This window comes from Phaseolus vulgaris, chromosome 3, assembly GCF_051622355.1.
Source record: "Phaseolus vulgaris cultivar YP4 chromosome 3, ASM5162235v1, whole genome shotgun sequence".
In the NCBI taxonomy this organism is placed as follows: Eukaryota; Viridiplantae; Streptophyta; class Magnoliopsida; order Fabales; family Fabaceae; genus Phaseolus; species Phaseolus vulgaris.
The window spans coordinates 44,189,021-44,207,987 of record NC_143500.1 but is presented as its reverse complement, the minus strand read 5'-3'; the positions used below and the strand labels follow the sequence as shown (position 1 = coordinate 44,207,987).

General features: G+C 29.3%; 2 protein-coding genes across 3 annotated transcripts; both read left to right on the top strand.

Annotated features, from left to right (window-relative positions):
• Positions 1–10,870: 10,870 nt before the first annotated feature.
• LOC137807891 (plant UBX domain-containing protein 10) lies at positions 10,871–12,948 on the top strand. Its single transcript, XM_068608734.1, has 4 exons — positions 10,871–11,626; positions 12,039–12,212; positions 12,317–12,499; positions 12,593–12,948. The coding sequence occupies exons 1-4, from the start codon at positions 11,084–11,086 to the stop codon at positions 12,833–12,835; spliced, it is 1,143 nt and encodes a 380-aa protein (XP_068464835.1). The 5' UTR covers positions 10,871–11,083; the 3' UTR covers positions 12,836–12,948.
• Positions 12,949–13,965: 1,017 nt separating this feature from the next.
• Positions 13,966–16,546, top strand: LOC137807890 (putative apyrase 7). 2 transcript variants are annotated; one of them, XM_068608733.2, is made up of 2 exons: positions 13,966–15,462; positions 15,979–16,546. In XM_068608733.2, the coding sequence occupies exons 1-2, from the start codon at positions 14,328–14,330 to the stop codon at positions 16,524–16,526; spliced, it is 1,683 nt and encodes a 560-aa protein (XP_068464834.1). In that variant the 5' UTR covers positions 13,966–14,327; the 3' UTR covers positions 16,527–16,546. The 2 variants fall into 2 exon arrangements, with proteins under 2 accessions (XP_068464834.1, XP_090155695.1); XM_090299569.1 differs by having other exon boundaries at positions 14,037–15,462; positions 16,191–16,546.
• Positions 16,547–18,967: the final 2,421 nt, after the last annotated feature.

The following is an 18,967-nucleotide window of genomic DNA, read 5'->3' as shown; positions in this document are numbered from 1 at the left end:
GAGATTCCATGTGTCTAACTTATTCTTTGAATTTTGTGTGGGATTCATCTTTATTTTTTTTCTAATACACTCCCTATAATAATTATTAAGTAAATTTCATATCAGTCTAAAGTTCAAATATTATTTAGGTAGAATTCGCTAATTATGTACATAATTATGTATAATATCGTAAAATAATTATATACAATAATTACGTATAATTTGATAATTATTATTTTATTAATATATAATAATTATAATTGTTGTCAACAGCTATCCAATGTTTAGGGTAGGTGTTACCGTAACTGATTAGTCTTAAAAAAATGCATTTTTCTTATGTTGTTTATGTTTTGTAAAAATTATAAAAACAGATATATAAAAAACATTTTTTCAGGCTTAATACAAACACAACTACATCACAATTCAAATCTCAATTCACATTACAAACATAATTATAAAGAAATGTTCTAACACCAATTGGAATCAACAAATAATTTGCATAAAATATAATATAAAATTGTTGATCATAATCTTCCCTACTATATAAAAGTATTGAAAACTATATCAAAATTTGAAAATATTATAAAACTTATAAAGAAATATTATATATAGAGACAGAAATAATGATCTGTAAATTTATTCACTAGTAAACTTAGTTTTATAAAAAAAAATTAAGTACATTATCAATATATTTCTAATGTAGTTCTGTATTTCTGAGTTAAACTATAGTCCATGAAACAACTACAACATTTATACTACCATTTAAGGTTATAAATAGTAAATAATTAATTTACTTTACAATGGTAGTATATTTAGAGTTTTTTTTAAGTGGTACGATTTTGGAAAATAATCTCCTAAATAGAATCCTGTGTGCTTTATTTCTCCAACTATCTCTCTGAAAAATATTTACGGTGAGAATTCGGGTTTCACTAAATTGAATTTTCATCTTTATTTTTTTCATGCAAAAAGAATTTCCAAAATTTGTTATTTTGAAGTTGAATTCTGAGATTTATTTTTTTTTCAATCGAAAGAAGGTCGTTCGGTGGAGATCAAAATTTGGTTTTTGAAAATTGACTTTAGTGTATAAATGTTTGTCCAGAATCAACTATGCGGTGATCAAATGTGTTTTGGAATTTTTTGCTTTATTAGAAGTGAATGAGAAAGAAGAAAGAAAATATAAATAAATTTAGAGAAAATAAAGTAAATAATAAATAATTTTAAAAAAAATTGTAAGTAAGAAATGTTTTGATAAATTTAATTAAAAATAGGGAGAATAAATTCTAAATGAGAAGAAAACATTATTAAATTGTGTAAGGTTAAATTATTAAATTTTTTTATGTCGTGAAATTAAATATTTATAAAATTGAAATAGAAATAAATATAAAATTTGAAAATTAAAAATTAAAAATAATAAATTTATAAAAGATAATATTAATACAAAGAGAATGAAATAAAATATCTTATAGACGTAACTAAATGTTATAGGAAAAATAAATGAACTTTTTTTTTGTTTTTTTGTATTTTTATAATAAATTTGAATATTGAAGAATAAAATTATAATAATTATTTCTAAATATATTTTTATAAAAAAAATATAATAAATTATAATATTGATACCAGAATTAAATGTTGGTATCTTTTTAATAGAATTGTTGAGGTTTTTATAAAAAAAATATTAATTAAATGGTTTAAAAAATTATAAATAAAAATTAAGTTATTTTGGTTGATATATACGTAGTGATAAAATAAATTAAGGGAATAAGTCTATAATTGGCTTTAAAAGAATAAGTGTACAAATTATAATTTTAAAACAAAAAATTATAATTAAAATGAAAGATGATGTAAATAAAGAAAGAGTTGTATATAAATGTATATTATAAAGTATAATATAAAGTATTATGTAATAATATTTAATTATATATATAAAAGAAAATATAAAGATAAATGAAATATTTGGTGACAACTAACTAAAATACAATTTATATATTAGTTAAAGGTGGGTGAAACAGAGTAATCAATGAAAGCATTACTAAATTATGAGTCAATTATTGAAGTGTTCATTTGGTAAATTTTTAGTTTGGACATACAATTTCCGTTGGATAAGTCTTTCATAATAGATTATTGCCTTAGTTGAATTGATTGGATCTTTAATTTGCCTTAGTTCAATTCTTTTTTCTTTTCCAATGTTTAGTTACATTTTTAAGTGAGACAATTAACTACCGTTATACTTAATCTAAAGCTTAAACAAAATCCGATTTCAAGCAATGGGTTGTCTAACACCTAAAAGAGAAGTAGATGGAGATTGCTTTTACACTATTTTAAATTATTAGGTTCCACATCTCTGAGAATAATATTCAAATTATTAGCATGAAAATATTTCATATGTTATTTGTTGTGATTTAGATTTTATTTTTCGTGTTTTTATTTTATTTTATCTACAATAATACTATTTAATGGTTATTATTTAATTATATAATTTAAAAATGACCATTCTAGCTAAGTTTCACATTAATTATAATTCAAACATTCATTTATGAATTCCAGATGTTTCCACTTCAAATCTACCGTTTGATCAATAGAAAATTTTCTAAGTCAAACTAAATATTACACTCATCTAATCATCTCCATTATTTTGATTAAACTCTAAAATATAAAATCTATTTAGTAAATAACTCCAATAATAAAAATTATTAACTCTTATTATCCTGAATTGACTTGAACTCCAAAAAAAAAAATAAGAAGCTTAGAACTCTAAGAATAAAAAACACTTACAAGTTTCTAACTCAAAACAAAATATCAATAAAAATAAACTTTAGAAGTTAGTTGAAAGGATTCTTAACTACTAAACCAAGATTATGAGAATAAGAGAAATTATAGAGTAAAATTGAACTTCCTGTTTTAAAAAGTATTCAAATGGATATGTTCCCAAACTTGTGACATGCAAAACTTTTGTTTTTGAAAAAAAAAGGACAAATGGGCCTTGTGCCAAGTTGTGATAGATTTCACCTAACTAAACCAGGTGTCTTTCTTCCTTCACCTCCATAATTTCTTTTATGCACCTCCATAATTTTTTTAACTTCAAAATTATCCTTGGACAAAAGGTGCAGGATTTGTCTTTTAAAATTCAGAATAAAAAAATTGTATTTGGAATCATTTCAAACTCTAGAGTTTTGAATACAAGTTTGGAATGTATTTTCTGAGTTCAAAAATATAATTTTGTATTTCGAATTTTAGATTTTGGAATGCATTTTTGAATCTATAAAATATTTTTCAAACTCTAAAATTCAAAATATAATTTTATAATTTAAAATTTTAAAATATGAAAAATGGGAAAGAGGAGTGTCAATAAAAGAATGAAGAAAATAACAAAATTTTCATTTCACGTGTTCTACGGAGGATGGAGGTGTTGGAAGAAAACTCACGGAGAAGAATTTCCCCTAAACAATATACAATTCTATGTTTTGTTTGTCCCAACAATTTTTACTATTATTTTTATTTTGTTTGTAACAACGTATTTTGGAACTCAATATACTCCCTACTAAAAATCATTAAATAAAAAATAATTTTAAATAAAAAAATTAATTTTTATATTTATTAAATTAAATATATTTTTATAGAGACTAAAAAAATTGTTGATATCTAAATTATTTTTTATTATTAAAGTTAAGTGATTTATCACGTAATCACAACTTCATAAGTGTTGAAATTTAAACAAAAAAATAGTTACGTGAGATTGGTAAGAGGGCAGCATGTTAGTATGGGTTATAAAGTTTTGATGATGAGATAAATAATGAGCAGATATGTATGTAGCATATGGTTAATTATGCAAACGGATTAGGAAGATATTCCTATCTAGCAAGCACGTAGCTAGCAATGAACCTAGTAAAATTGTCTTGGGCTAAACCACTAAGCTAGCTGTAGTTTGTGACTGTGTTGTTTGTTGTGCTAGAAAGCACAAAAGTATGGGGCCATGCATGCAGTGCTAATAATCTTTTTAGGGTTGTCACAGGCCAATGGTGATGCTTCCCACTTACACTTCCTCTCCTTTTTCTTCCCATTCTTTATTTTCCTCTCTTCTTTTAACAAATCCCCACTCACTCTCTCACCATAATACATAGATTTTCTGGTCATGCCCTTTCGAAAAGTGAGTCTCAAAAAACAGATTCCCGCACAAGCTTTACAAATTTCAACATGCTGCAGTATTCCTAGAATGAACTTCATTCGTAGTTGTTATCGTAAAAGTGTGATTTTATGGCATAAGCATTAATATAGAATTGGTTCGCTGGATTTTGCTAAAGGCTGCCACGGCTGAGCGTGCTTTTGAAAGGAATCAGCATCTGTAATTAGATATCAGAGAATAAATATTGAGGCAATCAAAGAACCACGTAACTTACTTGCATTATGGTAATTGAACTTTGAGGTGAGAACATCAGAGAAAATATTTTTATATCATCACAAACGAAGAATAATATAGCATGTTGCCTAAAATAAAATAAGATTAAGTTGGGGGGAAGAATTTGTTCTGGTTGGGAAGTGGAGGTGCATTTGGGCCATAGGAGCATAAACTTTTTTTGGTGAGTATATTCAAAGCATGCGGCAATTTGTAGGAAGGGAATGAGTATATAGATTCTTGAAAGCGAGTGTGTTTGCATTTGATAATCCATTCAGATAACCCACTCAGCTCATAGTGGGTTCAAGATGATCATGATGCTGTTGCCTCAATGTGGAAGCCATGTGATCATGTTGTGCCTTCGCATTTAATCTTTTACTGTTTCTGTTTTGAAGTCAAAATGAATATATCAAAGTCTTTGGAACCTTTTTTCTTAAATTCGCCGCAAATATATATGGACTTCTATAACTTGGAGTTTCTCTAAAATACTTTAACATTTTCAATAAATCAAAACCTATCATTAACATAACGTTTAAAATATCTTTAATTATGATGAAATTTAACAAATTTATCTTGCATATATATAGTAATTTGTAATTTCCTTGTAGAATTGAATTATTGAATATTGGTGGAGACACGTTCCTATATTGTGGATGGCAACAATAGTTTCAAAAGGCAATATCAGAGGCAAACGCACCAACCCAACTAGTAATTGTTCACACAAAGGACTCAAAACTATTCGAGTGTGAATAGCACTAAAGAAACATTTTTTCAACACATTTGACTAATTAGATACTATATATGCACCACAAGCAATGATTCCTTCTACGAAAATGTAAAGATTATGAAGACTAACAAAGTATAGCCTTCCTATTAACAAAGTATAGACTAACAATTTAGGTCATCTTTCTAAAAAGAAATCAAGTATCATTGCAAAAAATGGTTTTTAAGAGTGCTTAAAGTTCACTTATAACGATAATTTAACAATAGTTATTGATAAGTCACCATTAAAAGTTAAACATTACATCTATGATTGTAATATTTGTCGAATTATTTGACATGGCATTCGTAGCAAAAAAAACTATCATTAATAATTCATATTTTTCAAATATCTTTAAACTGTGTTTGATGAGAATTAATGTAGACAAAATGTAGAATTTTTTATTGAAAGCGTATATGACAACAATTGTAGTATGGTGTTTTTTTTATGTAGTTTATTTTTTGTTGGGGTCTAAACACTTGTATATAAAAATATATTTTCTGACTTAATACAAACTCAATTACTTCACAATTAAAATCTCAATTCACATTACAAATGTAATTATAAATAAATGGTCTACCACCATTTGGAATCAACCAATAATTTACATAAAATATAATATAAAATTGTTGATCATAATCTTAAAAAGTTCACTGCTATAAAAATATTGAAAACTGTCAAAATTTGAAAATATTATAAAACATTAAAAAAAAACATTGTACATATATATATCAATAATGATCTGTAAAATCCAACTACTATTCTGTAAATAACTCCAATAGATAAAAATTATAAACTTTTATCAGCCTGAATTGACTTGAACCCCAAAAAAAAATCAAGAAGCTTAGAACTCTAAGAATCAAAACACTTACAAGTTTCTAACTCTAAAAAAAAACAAAATAAGAATAAAAATAAATTTTAGAAGTTAGTTGAAAGGATTCTTAACTACTAAACTAAGATTATGAGAACCAGAGAAATTATAGAGTAAAATTGGAATGGATATGTTCCCTAACTTGTGACGTACAAAACTTTGCTTTTGAAAAAAAAAAAAGATAAATGGGCCTTGTGCCAAGTTGTGATAGATTTCACCTAACTAAACAATATAGGATACTTCTTCCTGCACCAGCTTACATCACCCATAATAAATATGAAAATACACTTTTGTCCTTCAGTAAAATATTTCGAATTTGTATAATTGATTTTTTTTTAAAACAAATATATTCCAAATTTTGAAGTATTTTTTAAAAGATTAACTTGTTATAAAATGTTAATTTCTAGATGCTAATAAAGGATAGTAAAATATAAGTATGATCAATTATATGATAAGATTAAAAAGATAAAAATTAATAAACTATTTGATGTAGAAAAGTGTTCCTATATTATTAATCTAAATTATAAAAACATTACAAAAGTAAAGAAAAAAATAAAAAGAAAAAAAGAAAAAGAAAAAGAAACAGAAACAAACGACTCACACGTTCAGAACATGTTTACAAATAATTCTCCCCAAGCATTTATATGAAAAACAATTAAAATAATTTTTTCTATAACTTAAATCGTGGTTAAACTAATTTGTAAAAATGCTTTCATGAACTTATATATAAATTAGTTTTAATTAATAAAAAATATTTCATGTTTTTAAACAATTGTGGAAAAGTTCATTCAAATATGTTTATCAGCTAGTAGGTTCTACACGTGGGTTAAGAAGAAGGGGAAATTTCAATTTGGGACTGTTTCTTCATGCACCTCTTCTCCCACCTCCATAGTATTTCCAAAAATGTTTTCTGTAATATTTTGGATTATGTAATCTGAAAGTCTTTTTTCAAATTTGTAATTAGCTTTTGGATTACATAATCCATAAGTTTTTTTTAGATGCATGATTAATTTCTTGATTATATAATTCATAAATCTTTTTTAGCTTCTGAATTATGTAATCCAAAAGTCTTTTTTAGCTTCTGAATTATGTAATTCAAAAATCATTTTTCAAATACGTGTTCTGATTACATAATTAGAAAGTTACTCTATAAAAATGACACAAAAAAGATAAAAATATATTTTTACGTTTGGTATGGGATAAGAGAAGAACACATGGTGGTGCAACAAAAAAACAGTCTCAATTTGGACATTATAAGCCTTAACATGGTTGTACTAGGCTGGGCTATTTTCCGTATGTACGGCCCAAAATAAAGAGGCCATCATCTGATAATGGCTGCTTCTTCTTGCACGTATAGGTTCTTGCCACACCTCCACACTAAATATAAAATTACTACTTTTTCCATCGATTAAAAAAGAAATAAAGTAAAAAATCCTATCCACCATTTTCGGCTCAATTCCCTATCTAGCACCATTTAATCTTTATTTTCCTATCTAGCACCCTTTTGTTTTTATTTCCCTATCTAGCACCCTTTTGTTTTTATTTCCCTATCTAGCACCCTTTTGTTTTTATTTCCCTATCTAGCACCCTTTTGTTTTTATTTCCCTATCTAGCACCCTTTTGTTTTTATTTCCCTATCTAGCACCATTTTAAAAATAAATAAATAAATAATAATTTATTTATTTTTATAATTTTAATTTTAATTTTGAATGCATTAAAAAATAAATATTTTTAATGTTTAAAATAATTATAAATATAATGAATGAATAAATAAATGAGTTTTTACAAAATAAAAATAAAAAAGTAATAAATTAAAAATGTTTAGTTTAAAATTTTTTTTTTAAATGAAGAAAATAAAAAATTAAACTATACAACAACATAAAAGTTGAATCTATAAACATAAATTAACATTTATTTTTATTATTATTGATGATATAATCATGTTAATTTCAAGTAAAAAATACAGGATATAATTATAAAAAAACCAAAGTCAATTAGTATTAATTAATAGTGAACACATAAATAATATTGAAGTGTCTACCCTAAATGCAAAATTCTAAAAAAAAGCTAAAGCAAATGCTACACTTAATGCTTAAAAATGAGACCAAAAAAATGCAAAACTAAATAAGTATAGAAAATAAAAACAGCAACAATAAAATAAAAACAAAAAATAAATATAAATAAAGAATGACAGAAAAAAAAATAACAACTAAAAACATAAAAGATATAAAATAAAGGCACAACAAAATAAGATAAAGATATAAGATATAAAAAAAATTCAAACAAGATAAAGATAAGAGATATAAAGCGATATTAAATAAGTATATGTTGATCATAAAAAGGAAAATAAATAAAAGATGATCATTCATTTGATATTTTCTATAGTTTGTGCAAAATAAAACATAATTAATGACGAGAATTGCACAATCCAGTAATTTTTTTTTATAATTTTAATTTTGAATGCATTATAAAAATATATTTTTAGTATTTAAAATAGTTAGAAATATAATTAATGAATAAAAACATAAATAGAAATAAATAAAGAATGGCAGAAAAAATAATAATATTGTCAAACATCAGGACACACAAAAAGAACGTATCCCAACATTACTAGACCGTTTACTTTTCGTCATTAATTATGTTTCATTTCGCACAAACTATTTAATGTACCATTGAAGAACATATTAAATGAATGATCATCTCTCATTTATTTTTCTTTTTATTTAGTATCGCCTTATATCTCTTATATTTATCTTGTTTTGATTTTTTTTTTTTATATCTTTTATCTTTATCTTATTTTGTTTTTCCTTTATTTTATACCTTTTATGTTTTTAGTTATTATTATTTTTTCTGTCAATCTTTATTTATTTATTTATTTATGGTTTTTGTTTTTATTTTATTGTTGTTGTTTTTATTTAGACTTATTTATTTTTGCATTTTTTTCTTCTCATTTTTTAAGCATTAAGTGTAACGTTTGTATTAGTTTTTTTTAGAATTTTGCATTTAGGTAAACACTTCAATATTATTTATGTTTCCACTATTAATTAATACTAATTGACTTTGTTTTTTTTTATAAATATGTCCTGTATTTTTTACTTGAAATTAACATGATTACATAATCAATAATAATAAAAATAAATACTAATTTATGTTTATAGATTCAACTTTTATGTTGTTGTAGAGTTTAATTTTTTATTTTCTTCATTTAAAAAAAAATAATTTTAAACTAAACATTTTGAATTTATTACTTTTTTATTTTTATTTTGTAAAAAATAATTTATTTATTCATTAATTATATTTCTAATTATTTTAAACATTAAAAATATTTATTTTTTAATGCATTTAAAATTAAAATTATAAAAAAATAATAATTTATTATTTATTTATTTATTTTTAAAATGGTGCTAGATAGGGAAATAAAAAATAAAAGAGTGCTAGATAGGAAAATAAAAACAAAAGGATGTTAAATAGGTAAATAAAAACAAAAGGGTGCTAGATAGCGAAATGAAGATGTAAATGGTGCTAGATAGAGAATTGAGCCACCATTTTCACCTGATTCCTTCTTCTGTTTTTTCTTAGCGCGGCACACCTTATTCCTTCTTCTCTTTTCTCTTAGAGCAACACTCACCCTAGTCATCCGCAACATCCCATTTGCGCTCTTTGAAAATTTTCTGGTGGTTCTTTTCACAATTTGAGAGCATTTGACATGCCCTTTATGGTTCTGTGCTGGAAAATAATAGTTTCTTAGATGTATTTCACTGCACTGGTTTCTCATTGTTGCTTGCTTTGATTTTTCATTTTAGGATTTTAAAAATATTATGAATTATGTAATTCAAAAGCCAATTTAAGATGTGAGAATGTTTTTTGAATTTATATAATCTGAAAGTAATTTTTTGAAAAAAATACATTATAGATTACATTACGGAAGTATTTTTCAGATTTGAGAAAAACTTTTAAATTATGTAATTTATAATATATTCTTTAAAAAAAATTCTTTTAGATTTTACTCAATCCGAAAAACACTCCTATAGAATTAGGATTACATAATTTAGAATATATTTTTTTAAACACATTTTAATTACGTAATTCAAAATATAAATCTACATGATTGGTTAATTCATAACGTTTTATTAAATTTTGGAATAAATTTCAGATTGTCTAATATGAAATGTACACAAATATTTTAATTAATTTTAGGTTGTGTAATCTAAAAAAATATCAAATTAAAATAATTAGAAAAACACACTCCATAACTAAACCTTAAAAAAATAACTTTTTTACATAAGGGTAATTTTGGAATTATAAAATTTATGGGGACGTTGCAATAACCTATGGAGGTGCAGGAAGCAACCCTGATCATAATGTCTGTTAGCATATGCATGTAATGAGCCAAAAAAAAAAGTAGCACATTTTTGTAAGATTCTGGAACAGTATAGCCCTATGGCCTTTTCAGGCAATGAATCCTTCTTTTGAGCTGTTTTGCACAAATGCAAGAATCAAAGATTTTGCATGAAATATATTCAGTGGTTGGGCTTTGTCAGTCGGAAGTGATACTCAACACCACCTGCATAAAGTTCAGTTTTCATTGGGCATATATACCTCTACTATTTCACTACTTTACTTTGGTCTTGGGATAATGAAAAGGAACGTAGGAAAAGAAATTGACCTTAACTAATTTTCTCGTAACAAGTTATTAAATGTAAACTCAAAAAAATATTGTACCAACTATAACGAATATGTAATAATTTGATTCAGAAGTATAAAAATGAACGGTGAATTCGGCCTTAAGCAAAGAATCTTCTTTACACTTTGTCTAAAAGAAAAAATAAATGTAGCATGGCATCTAAAAATTCTTCCACACTCCCTTGTGTTTTCTCTACAGAACAAGACATCAAATAAAGGCATTGCATGGTAAACTTCATTCCCTATATTATGTCGATAATTAAACATCTCTATTGGACGCTACACATTCACCACATGTTTATGTTACATTAGAACACCCGATCGAAATTCAAGGTTGTAGTTGCAGCATGAGTAATTTGGAGGGACAATAGTGGTAACTGGAAAGTAGAAACTGAAAAAAATGGCATCAACAGGGAGGGATCACAGGAGTGTCCGCAGAAGGGCAAGCTTTCCTCGAAGCATAATGGAGGGTATTTCAAGGGCAATGGAGGATGGTATAGGCTTTATAGGAAGAGGAAGAAGAAGAAATCAACATCCTAATTTTCCTTTGCAGGCTCAAGAAAATGTTTCACAATCACATGATCAAGTAGTGGTTCAAGAGGAATGGAGTTTTCTAGAGAGTTTTGAGCAGCAATATGGCACCAAACACCCTTTCTTTTATGCTTGCCGTCTCGGGGAAACCATTAAGTTAGCAGAACAAGACCACAAGTTCTTGTTCATGTACCTCCACTCACCTGACCACCCTTTTGCAAACGTTTTCTGCAAGGAAACGCTGTGTTCGGAGCCAGTGATTCAGTTTCTTGACGTGAATTTTGTTTGCTGGGGAGGACTTGCATACAGAGGCGAGGGCTTGCAAATGGTTGCAACGCTAAGCCCTGACACCTTTCCCTGTTGTGCTGTCATAGCCCCTACTCCTGGTGAAAGCATAGCAGTTCTGCAACAGGTTGGTTAACTTTCGAGACACACATTTATGCCTTTTGTATGGATTATGCATTATTCCTCATATATGCAAGATGCTTTAAAGAAATTGGCTAAGTTAGTTATTGCCTATGTTGTTGTATTTACTTTTCTGGTAATAAAAATATAAGGGTGAGAAGGTGATATCCTAAGTCCAAACCCAAGGTAGGAAGGCTTCCTAGCTTATGAAACATCTAGAGAGAAATTACATTTACCCAACCTTGGAGACTCAGAAGATTCAAAATATGACTTGTCAAATGAGAGATTCTATCCTACTTTACTTGATCACGTACTTGTGTATTTTATGCTGTTGTATTGATTGTGGTGAAATTATGTAGATCCATGACTGCACCATTAGTTATAGCCTGTTTTATACGCATTTTTCTTTTGGTTTTCAGCTAGAAGGACCCCTTTCACCTGCTGAGCTAGTGGGGATTCTACAAAGAACATTGGAAGAACAAGGGGTGGCTTTTGGAAGTGCTAAAGCTAAGCAGGAAGAAAAGATTCGAGCAGACCGTAGGCTTAGAGAAGAACAGGATGCTGCATATCTTGCAGCTTTGCAAATTGACAAGGTATTTTAACTACCAATTTAAGCTTAATCTAAATATACTCTTTCATTTTAAGTGTTGCTTCTTTCCTTAAAAAAAATGATTAACTAACACTCTGCCAAATATAGGAAAAAGAAAAACTCAATAATTTACCTTCAAGAGAGGGAGGTCAGAAACAAGTGGAAGCTCACAGCACCAAAAATTATGGGAAAGTGATGAACAGTTCTATGAATGTCACTAAACAGAACAGCAGAGTGAATGAGTCCACTAAGGGAGTTGCAAGTAAAGGAATGGAGTCTCAACCCACGCAGGTACATATACTTGAGTACTACACAACAAAGCTAGAAGCATGTAAAGTTTAACTTCTGTTGAACTTCACTTTGTGTGTAAATTTGATGTTGCAGATACTCATAAGGTTTCCAAACGGGGAGAGGAGAGAGCACACTTTCCTTTGCACAGACAAAATCCAATCCATTTTCTCATACATCGATTCATTAGGATTGCCAGGGATTGGAAACTACAGATTGATATCAAACTTCCCAAGAAGAGCTTTCGGTGTTGACCAAATGAGAATGACTCTCAAAGAGGCTTCCTTGTATCCTAAAGCTAGTGTGTTCCTAGAGCCTCTTGGAGCTAGAGTCCCATAACATAACCCCATTTAAGATGCACAACTCTGCTGTTTACCAACGTTAATTTCAATTTGGATTAATCAAAATGAGAGCAAAAAGGTTATTATATGAACTTCACTTCAGCTCTTAAATTGATTGAGATTTGACTGCATCTCCAACACAATTTCTGGATTTCATTTAGATTATCATTTCAACACCGTTTTAACTTGTTCTGCTTCTCAGGAAACGCATAATAATTCAAATTCTGAGTGCATCGATACCTTATTATTTTCTTCATTTCTTTCCTTCATCTGCCAAAACCAAGTGCATAAATACCTTCATCATTTAGAAAACAAGTACGAACTAAATTCGTTAAAGAAGACTGATAGGATTAAGAAATATATAAATTCCACGATATAGATAATTGACTAAAGATGAAAAATGTATGACAATGTACAAAAGGTTAAGGTTAAATGTAATGAAAATGAAAATAAATAAATATTAAGATATATAAATGACGTGCAGTGTATTTGAATGATTGAATTGAAACTTCTTTTAAGAAAAATAAATAAAACAATTAAATATAAGATAACCATAATACACTGATATACTTCATCAATTATTTTAATAATAAATTTTACATTTTTCAATAATTATTTTAATATGACAATTATTTTGAAATAATATATCTAAGTATATGTTACGTCCTTAATAAATAATTACAATAGTACATCATAAGAGTATAATAATATAATTTTTTTAAAAGTTATAATTGGAACGAAAAATACATATTTTTTTCGTTAAAAATAACGAATCAGTGATTTTCTCCCTAAACAGAGTAAGTTTTATTGTGTTTGTCTGTTTAAAAGTTATTAGTTTTTTTCCGTAGACTGTAAAATGAAAACTACAGGTATGTATAATACTCTGTTTTTTTTAACATCAAATCTTGTTAAAAATGTGATTTATGATTTAGAATCTCGTTATTTTTAACTGTAAAAGAATCTCGTTTACTTTAATGGTTAAATAACCTTTAAAATTATTTTGGTCATCCATTATGTTTATATATATATATATATATATATACATAAAGGATTAAAATAATTTTCCATTGAATTTTTTCTGCAATTTATAAAATTTAAAACACTGACAAAATCAAACTCTAATTCGTGATACAGTGTGTAAAGAAACAATTACAATTTTTTCTTATTCAGAATGAAAAAAAAAATGGCAATACCTTCCCAGGATTAAGGTCACGGAAGCAATCTCCAAAAAAAAAGATTTGAAAGTTGGGTAGTGTCGTGATCATAGCCACTTCAGTAGCAGTTTATGAGTTTTCCAAATTCCATCAGATAATTTCGGATCAAACAACAGCAACTTTACAACCACAGCTCAGGTAAATTCATCTTCAATTATGCACTCAGTAGTAGCTACAACCAGGGAAGTAGATCTCATCTCAGCCAAAGTACGCGTTTTCCTTAACCCGATTTTTGATTAGAAGGGGTTTTTCTATGACTATCACATCATTTTTCTAATGGAAGTCCCCAAATCCCCTTCCAAATACAAACGAATTGCCAAACACAAATGGCTCATAAAATTCGGTTTAGTCATTTTGGTGATGCTGCTATTGTTTCTGGGTTTTTATCTCGAGTCAGAAACCGGCAAACTCAATGCGTCGTCGTATTACACCGTGGTTGTGGATTGTGGAAGCTCTGGGACACGGGTGAATGTGTATGAGTGGATGGTAGGGGTGAAGGGAATAAACAAAGGGAACTTGCCAGTGCTGCTGCACTCCTATCCTGATAATACAACCAGGAGGAGCTCACTTTGGAAAAGTTCTTGTCAATATCACTGTATGCAAACTGAACCCGGATTACACAACTTTGTTAATGATTCTTTAGGAGTGAGACAAGCTTTGGAGCCCTTGATTGTGTGGGCCGAGCAAGTGGTGCCGCAAGAAATGCGTGGCGATACTCCTGCTTTTGTCTTGGCTACTGCTGGGTTAAGGGGGCTCCCCAGGCAGGACGCTAATAGGGTCTTGGGAGATATTGAGGCTGTTGTGAAAGCTCATAGCTTTATGATGAGCAAGAGCTGGATAAGGGTTTTGAGTGGGAAGGAGGAAGCTTATTATGGGTGGGTGGCTTTGAACTACAAAATGGGTTCCTTTGATGATAGCTATCCCAAGTCTCCCACTTTGGGACTTCTTGATATTGGTGGCTCATCATTGCAGATTGTGGTAGAGATAGATGGTGCTGGTGATGATGTGCATGTGATGAGATCAAGGCTCAGATCAATGGAGCATCGGATTATGGCATATTCATTGCCTGCATTTGGCCTAAATGATGCGTTTGATAGGACAGTTCTTATGCTCAGAAACAATCAAAGTGAGGAAAGAACTGCCAGTATCTCTGAGCTCAGACATCCTTGTCTGGTATCAACTTATGTACAAAACTATACATGTCATTCTTGCCCTGGATTGGCTTCCATTTATAAGAAAAATGACAGCCAACACCAGGAAAGTGAACTTTATTCTTTACGTCTTACTGGAGAACCTGATTGGGAGCAATGCAAAGAACTAGCTATTGCTGCCGCCATGAACCCGAGTGATTCCAAAGTGTCACATCTGACAGTTAGCAAAAATTGCCAAGCTAGTTCGTTTTCTGGTCTTGGTAAGGGTATAATCATTTGTTTGCTTTGTAGTTTTCTTATTTTATCAATTCACGCCTTACTATTTTTATAAAATTTTATCTTGTCCTTCTTGAAGTCTATAGAATATATATGTTAATTGAAAATTATAATAATTTCATTACGGCAAATTTTACCGGTTGGTTTGGTTTGGTTTGGTTTGTGACCAGTGGCTATATGTAGTTACTTTCATTTTCTCAATCTCTTACCTGTTCTCCAAAACTCTACTTTGTAAAATCATCGAAATGAAAAATAGATCAAACAGTAAGGAAACATCATCCCATCCCTTCTATTATCAAACCAAAAAGTTCACTTGTTAATTGTGTGAAACTATATCATTTTTTATACTAAGGTTGGCTGCTGTCCACCTTTTCTTTATGGTATTGTTGACATTGTACAGCCCTAGCTCCCTGATAACATGGAAGAAGGGGTGCTGTTAAAAGTTCTGTTTCTATTATGCGCTGCTATGAACTTACTGTGTTTCGTTACGTACCTTGCAGGCACTGATATAGTTAATTTAACAGCTGTTGCACACCCAATCAAGTTCCATGCTTTATCTGGATTCTTTTTTGTCTACAATAAGCTAAATTTGACCCCAAGAACCAACGTAACAATGGTTTGGGAGTCAGGCAAACAAATATGTTCAAATTTATGGTCTGGTTTGGGCAGTGTTTCTGATAATCCAAATTATGCTGGACAATTTTGTTTCCAGGTGGCTTATTTGGCATCATTGATTGATTATGGTCTGTGTCTTGGTGATGTTGAAATGGTATTTGGCCCAGGTGACATTTCGTGGACTTTAGGAGCTGCATTGATTGAAGGGAAATTTTTGTGGTTAAACAGTAGAAGCCACAAAGCCCATGTTATTATTTCAACTTTAAAGAATGTCAAGGTTATGTCTTCTCCTACTGTTCTCTTTGCTGTACTCGTATTACTTTTATTGATTGTTTATTGTAGTCAAATTAAGCTACCAATGCCAAGTAGAAGGGTTTCTACTCCTGGCTCATCTTTGCCATCTTATACTCGTGTAAGACTTCGATCTAACTAATATATTTTGGCATTTTTGTATCTGTCCTTTGCATAATTCATTTTTGAAGAATGACATGATATTGAAAGCTTTAGAAATCAATGTTTATTTACTTTGACTCACTCAATTTTTAAAACTGACACTTTAATAAGAGGAAACTAACTTTTGTCCCCAATGTTTTGGTACCAATTGCACAATACTAATGAAAAATAGTTGAGGGATTGTCATGTATTCGCAGTTACATTTTCAATTGATGTAACCTGAAGTATTTTATGTACCTAAAAGTCATCCAAGTCACATTTGGGGAATTCTGAAATTAAGAATATGGCTTAAGAAGTCCAAAATATGTTCTTTATATGAATATTTGTCTATGATTCAGTACTTGTACAATGTTAACATTTGATATTAATGACTTACCTTGCTTGTATAAATTATTGTTTGAACATCAAACATAGAAGAAATAAATATAATATGATTGTAGTATAAATATAATTGCTATAAACATTCTAAGTTCCTTTAATTGATATTTCTTTTGCCCATTCTATTTCTTTCTTGATTTTTATGGGTCACCTGATAGATCCAGGGACTTAGATAATGAAAGATAGCTTTCACTGGCTGCTAACTCCTTTGGCCTCTAGACTGACTAATTTAAGTTTTTTTCATAGCTGAAGAGAAATTTTTATTAAAACAGTAGTTTTGATAGCATAAGATATCCTATGAGTACAGGGCATAAACCCACCCAAGAATTATGAGGTGCATACATGTTCCTGTTCACTACCATCATATATTACCAAAAACCCCGCCCCTACATGGAGTGACTAGTTAGAGTTAGCTTTAAAGCAATGTTATGTGGAAGAGAGAAAAACGAAGAAACTTACGCTTTGTAATATCTTCTGTAGTTGAAGACATTTAGCTATAAATATAAATTCATGACGATTTTTCTGTGAAGGAATGCTGCCACCAGTCTTTTCTACACGCTTTCTTTTATTTAGCAAAATTCACAGGCATCTCATCATTAAATGATGTAGGTCCCTCGCTTTATTTGGTAGGTGACACTCCCATGAACATGTGTGTGTTCAAAAGAGCATAATGCTTCTTGTTTGATTTAGTACATTTTTTTATAACCATATATCTACTTGATTCTTTGTTGCATTTGATTCCAATTTTCCTAGTTAGTGAAGTACCCCTGGCCACACTTATTTATAAATCTGGGAAAGGAGTGTTGTGCCTCATGGAGGATTGAATTAATCCCTGAACCCCGATCTTACGAGGCAACATATTATATTCATTGAGGGCAAATTTAGTGCTCCTATGGCTACTTCAAGTTTGAACCTTTTATTATTTTCTTCTTCCAATCCTATCATTAACATTGAATTTAAGTAAGAATAAGTTTTCACAGACTAGGACAAATTGCAATGACTTAAGTTGAAAAAAACAGAGTCTCATGTCGCTCTTTTAAAACATTCCGAAAAACATCATCCTGGAGAAATCTTTCGTTCGTGTCACATATTCTCAAAACATAATTGAGATCGGGAGCCGGAAAAACTTGATCACTTCCTTGAGAAATGACCTTCAACTTGATCGATCTACTGGTACGATTCTATTTATCACAAGAAATGAATCTCACTTTATAAATCTTCTTAACACTAAAGACTATGCATAAGTTATGGTTTAATTCTCTTACGGGCTTGTTTGGGTTGGTTTTAAATCTTTTAAAAGATTGGTTTTAGTTAATTACTTAAACTAGACTAACTCAATCCAACCTGATTATATTCAGTTGACTACACAGATTCATATTGTTACTACATTACAAATGGGTTTGCATAGTTTGGAGCTTCTGCCTCCAATGTGGTATGCAGGAGTATCAGTTGTCAATGTCATGATCTATTACATCATGATTATCTATATTGTAGCAGGTCAATTTTCGCACGGTAATTTTCTCTTAAAACATTCTCCTCTTCAGAAAATTTGGCTTTGTTGTATACTGACTTAAAAATCAGCATGACCCACCATCCCTCGAAGAACATGCAGACAACCCATTTGCAGGTTCCTAAGTTCTAGTGTCATTGTCCATGCTACACTAACCTGACTTTTCATGTTTCGTCTTCTGTTCCTCTACCTTTTCTCTCAAAGTTTCCACCTTGGCACGCTTCTCGGCAACAGGGTCCCTGGTGATCAAGGTAGCTAGTTAGAGGATATTATGCATGGAGTATGGGTTATAAAGGAGGAGTTTATGAAATCGGGCACACTGGTTCCTCTATGTGCATTCAGGCAAACAGGAAAAGGCTGAACCTTTGTCATTGCTGTACTTCCAGTTCCAGCTGTAAAGTTCATTGTGAATGAATCTCAGACGTGGGTACATATAATCAAAGCATACTGAACTCAATTGACTGAGAAACTTGAACATCAAAACAATCACAGAATAATAGTTGTATTTGAAAGCAAAGTTGAAATGGAATCAA

What these genes read in the sequence shown, in the direction of transcription:
- LOC137807891 (XM_068608734.1), top strand. Translation starts at nt 11,084, where the DNA reads ATGGCATCAACAGGGAGGGATCACAGGAGTGTCCGCAGAAGGGCAAGC. An exon ending in GCATAGCAGTTCTGCAACAG is followed by an intron (nt 11,627 to 12,038) that starts GTTGGTTAACTT and finishes TTTGGTTTTCAG; the next exon opens with CTAGAAGGACCCCTTTCACC. An exon ending in TGGAGTCTCAACCCACGCAG is followed by an intron (nt 12,500 to 12,592) that starts GTACATATACTT and finishes TTGATGTTGCAG; the next exon opens with ATACTCATAAGGTTTCCAAA.
- LOC137807890 (XM_068608733.2), top strand. Translation starts at nt 14,328, where the DNA reads ATGGAAGTCCCCAAATCCCCTTCCAAATACAAACGAATTGCCAAACAC. An exon ending in TAGTTCGTTTTCTGGTCTTG is followed by an intron (nt 15,463 to 15,978) that starts GTAAGGGTATAA and finishes CGTACCTTGCAG; the next exon opens with GCACTGATATAGTTAATTTA.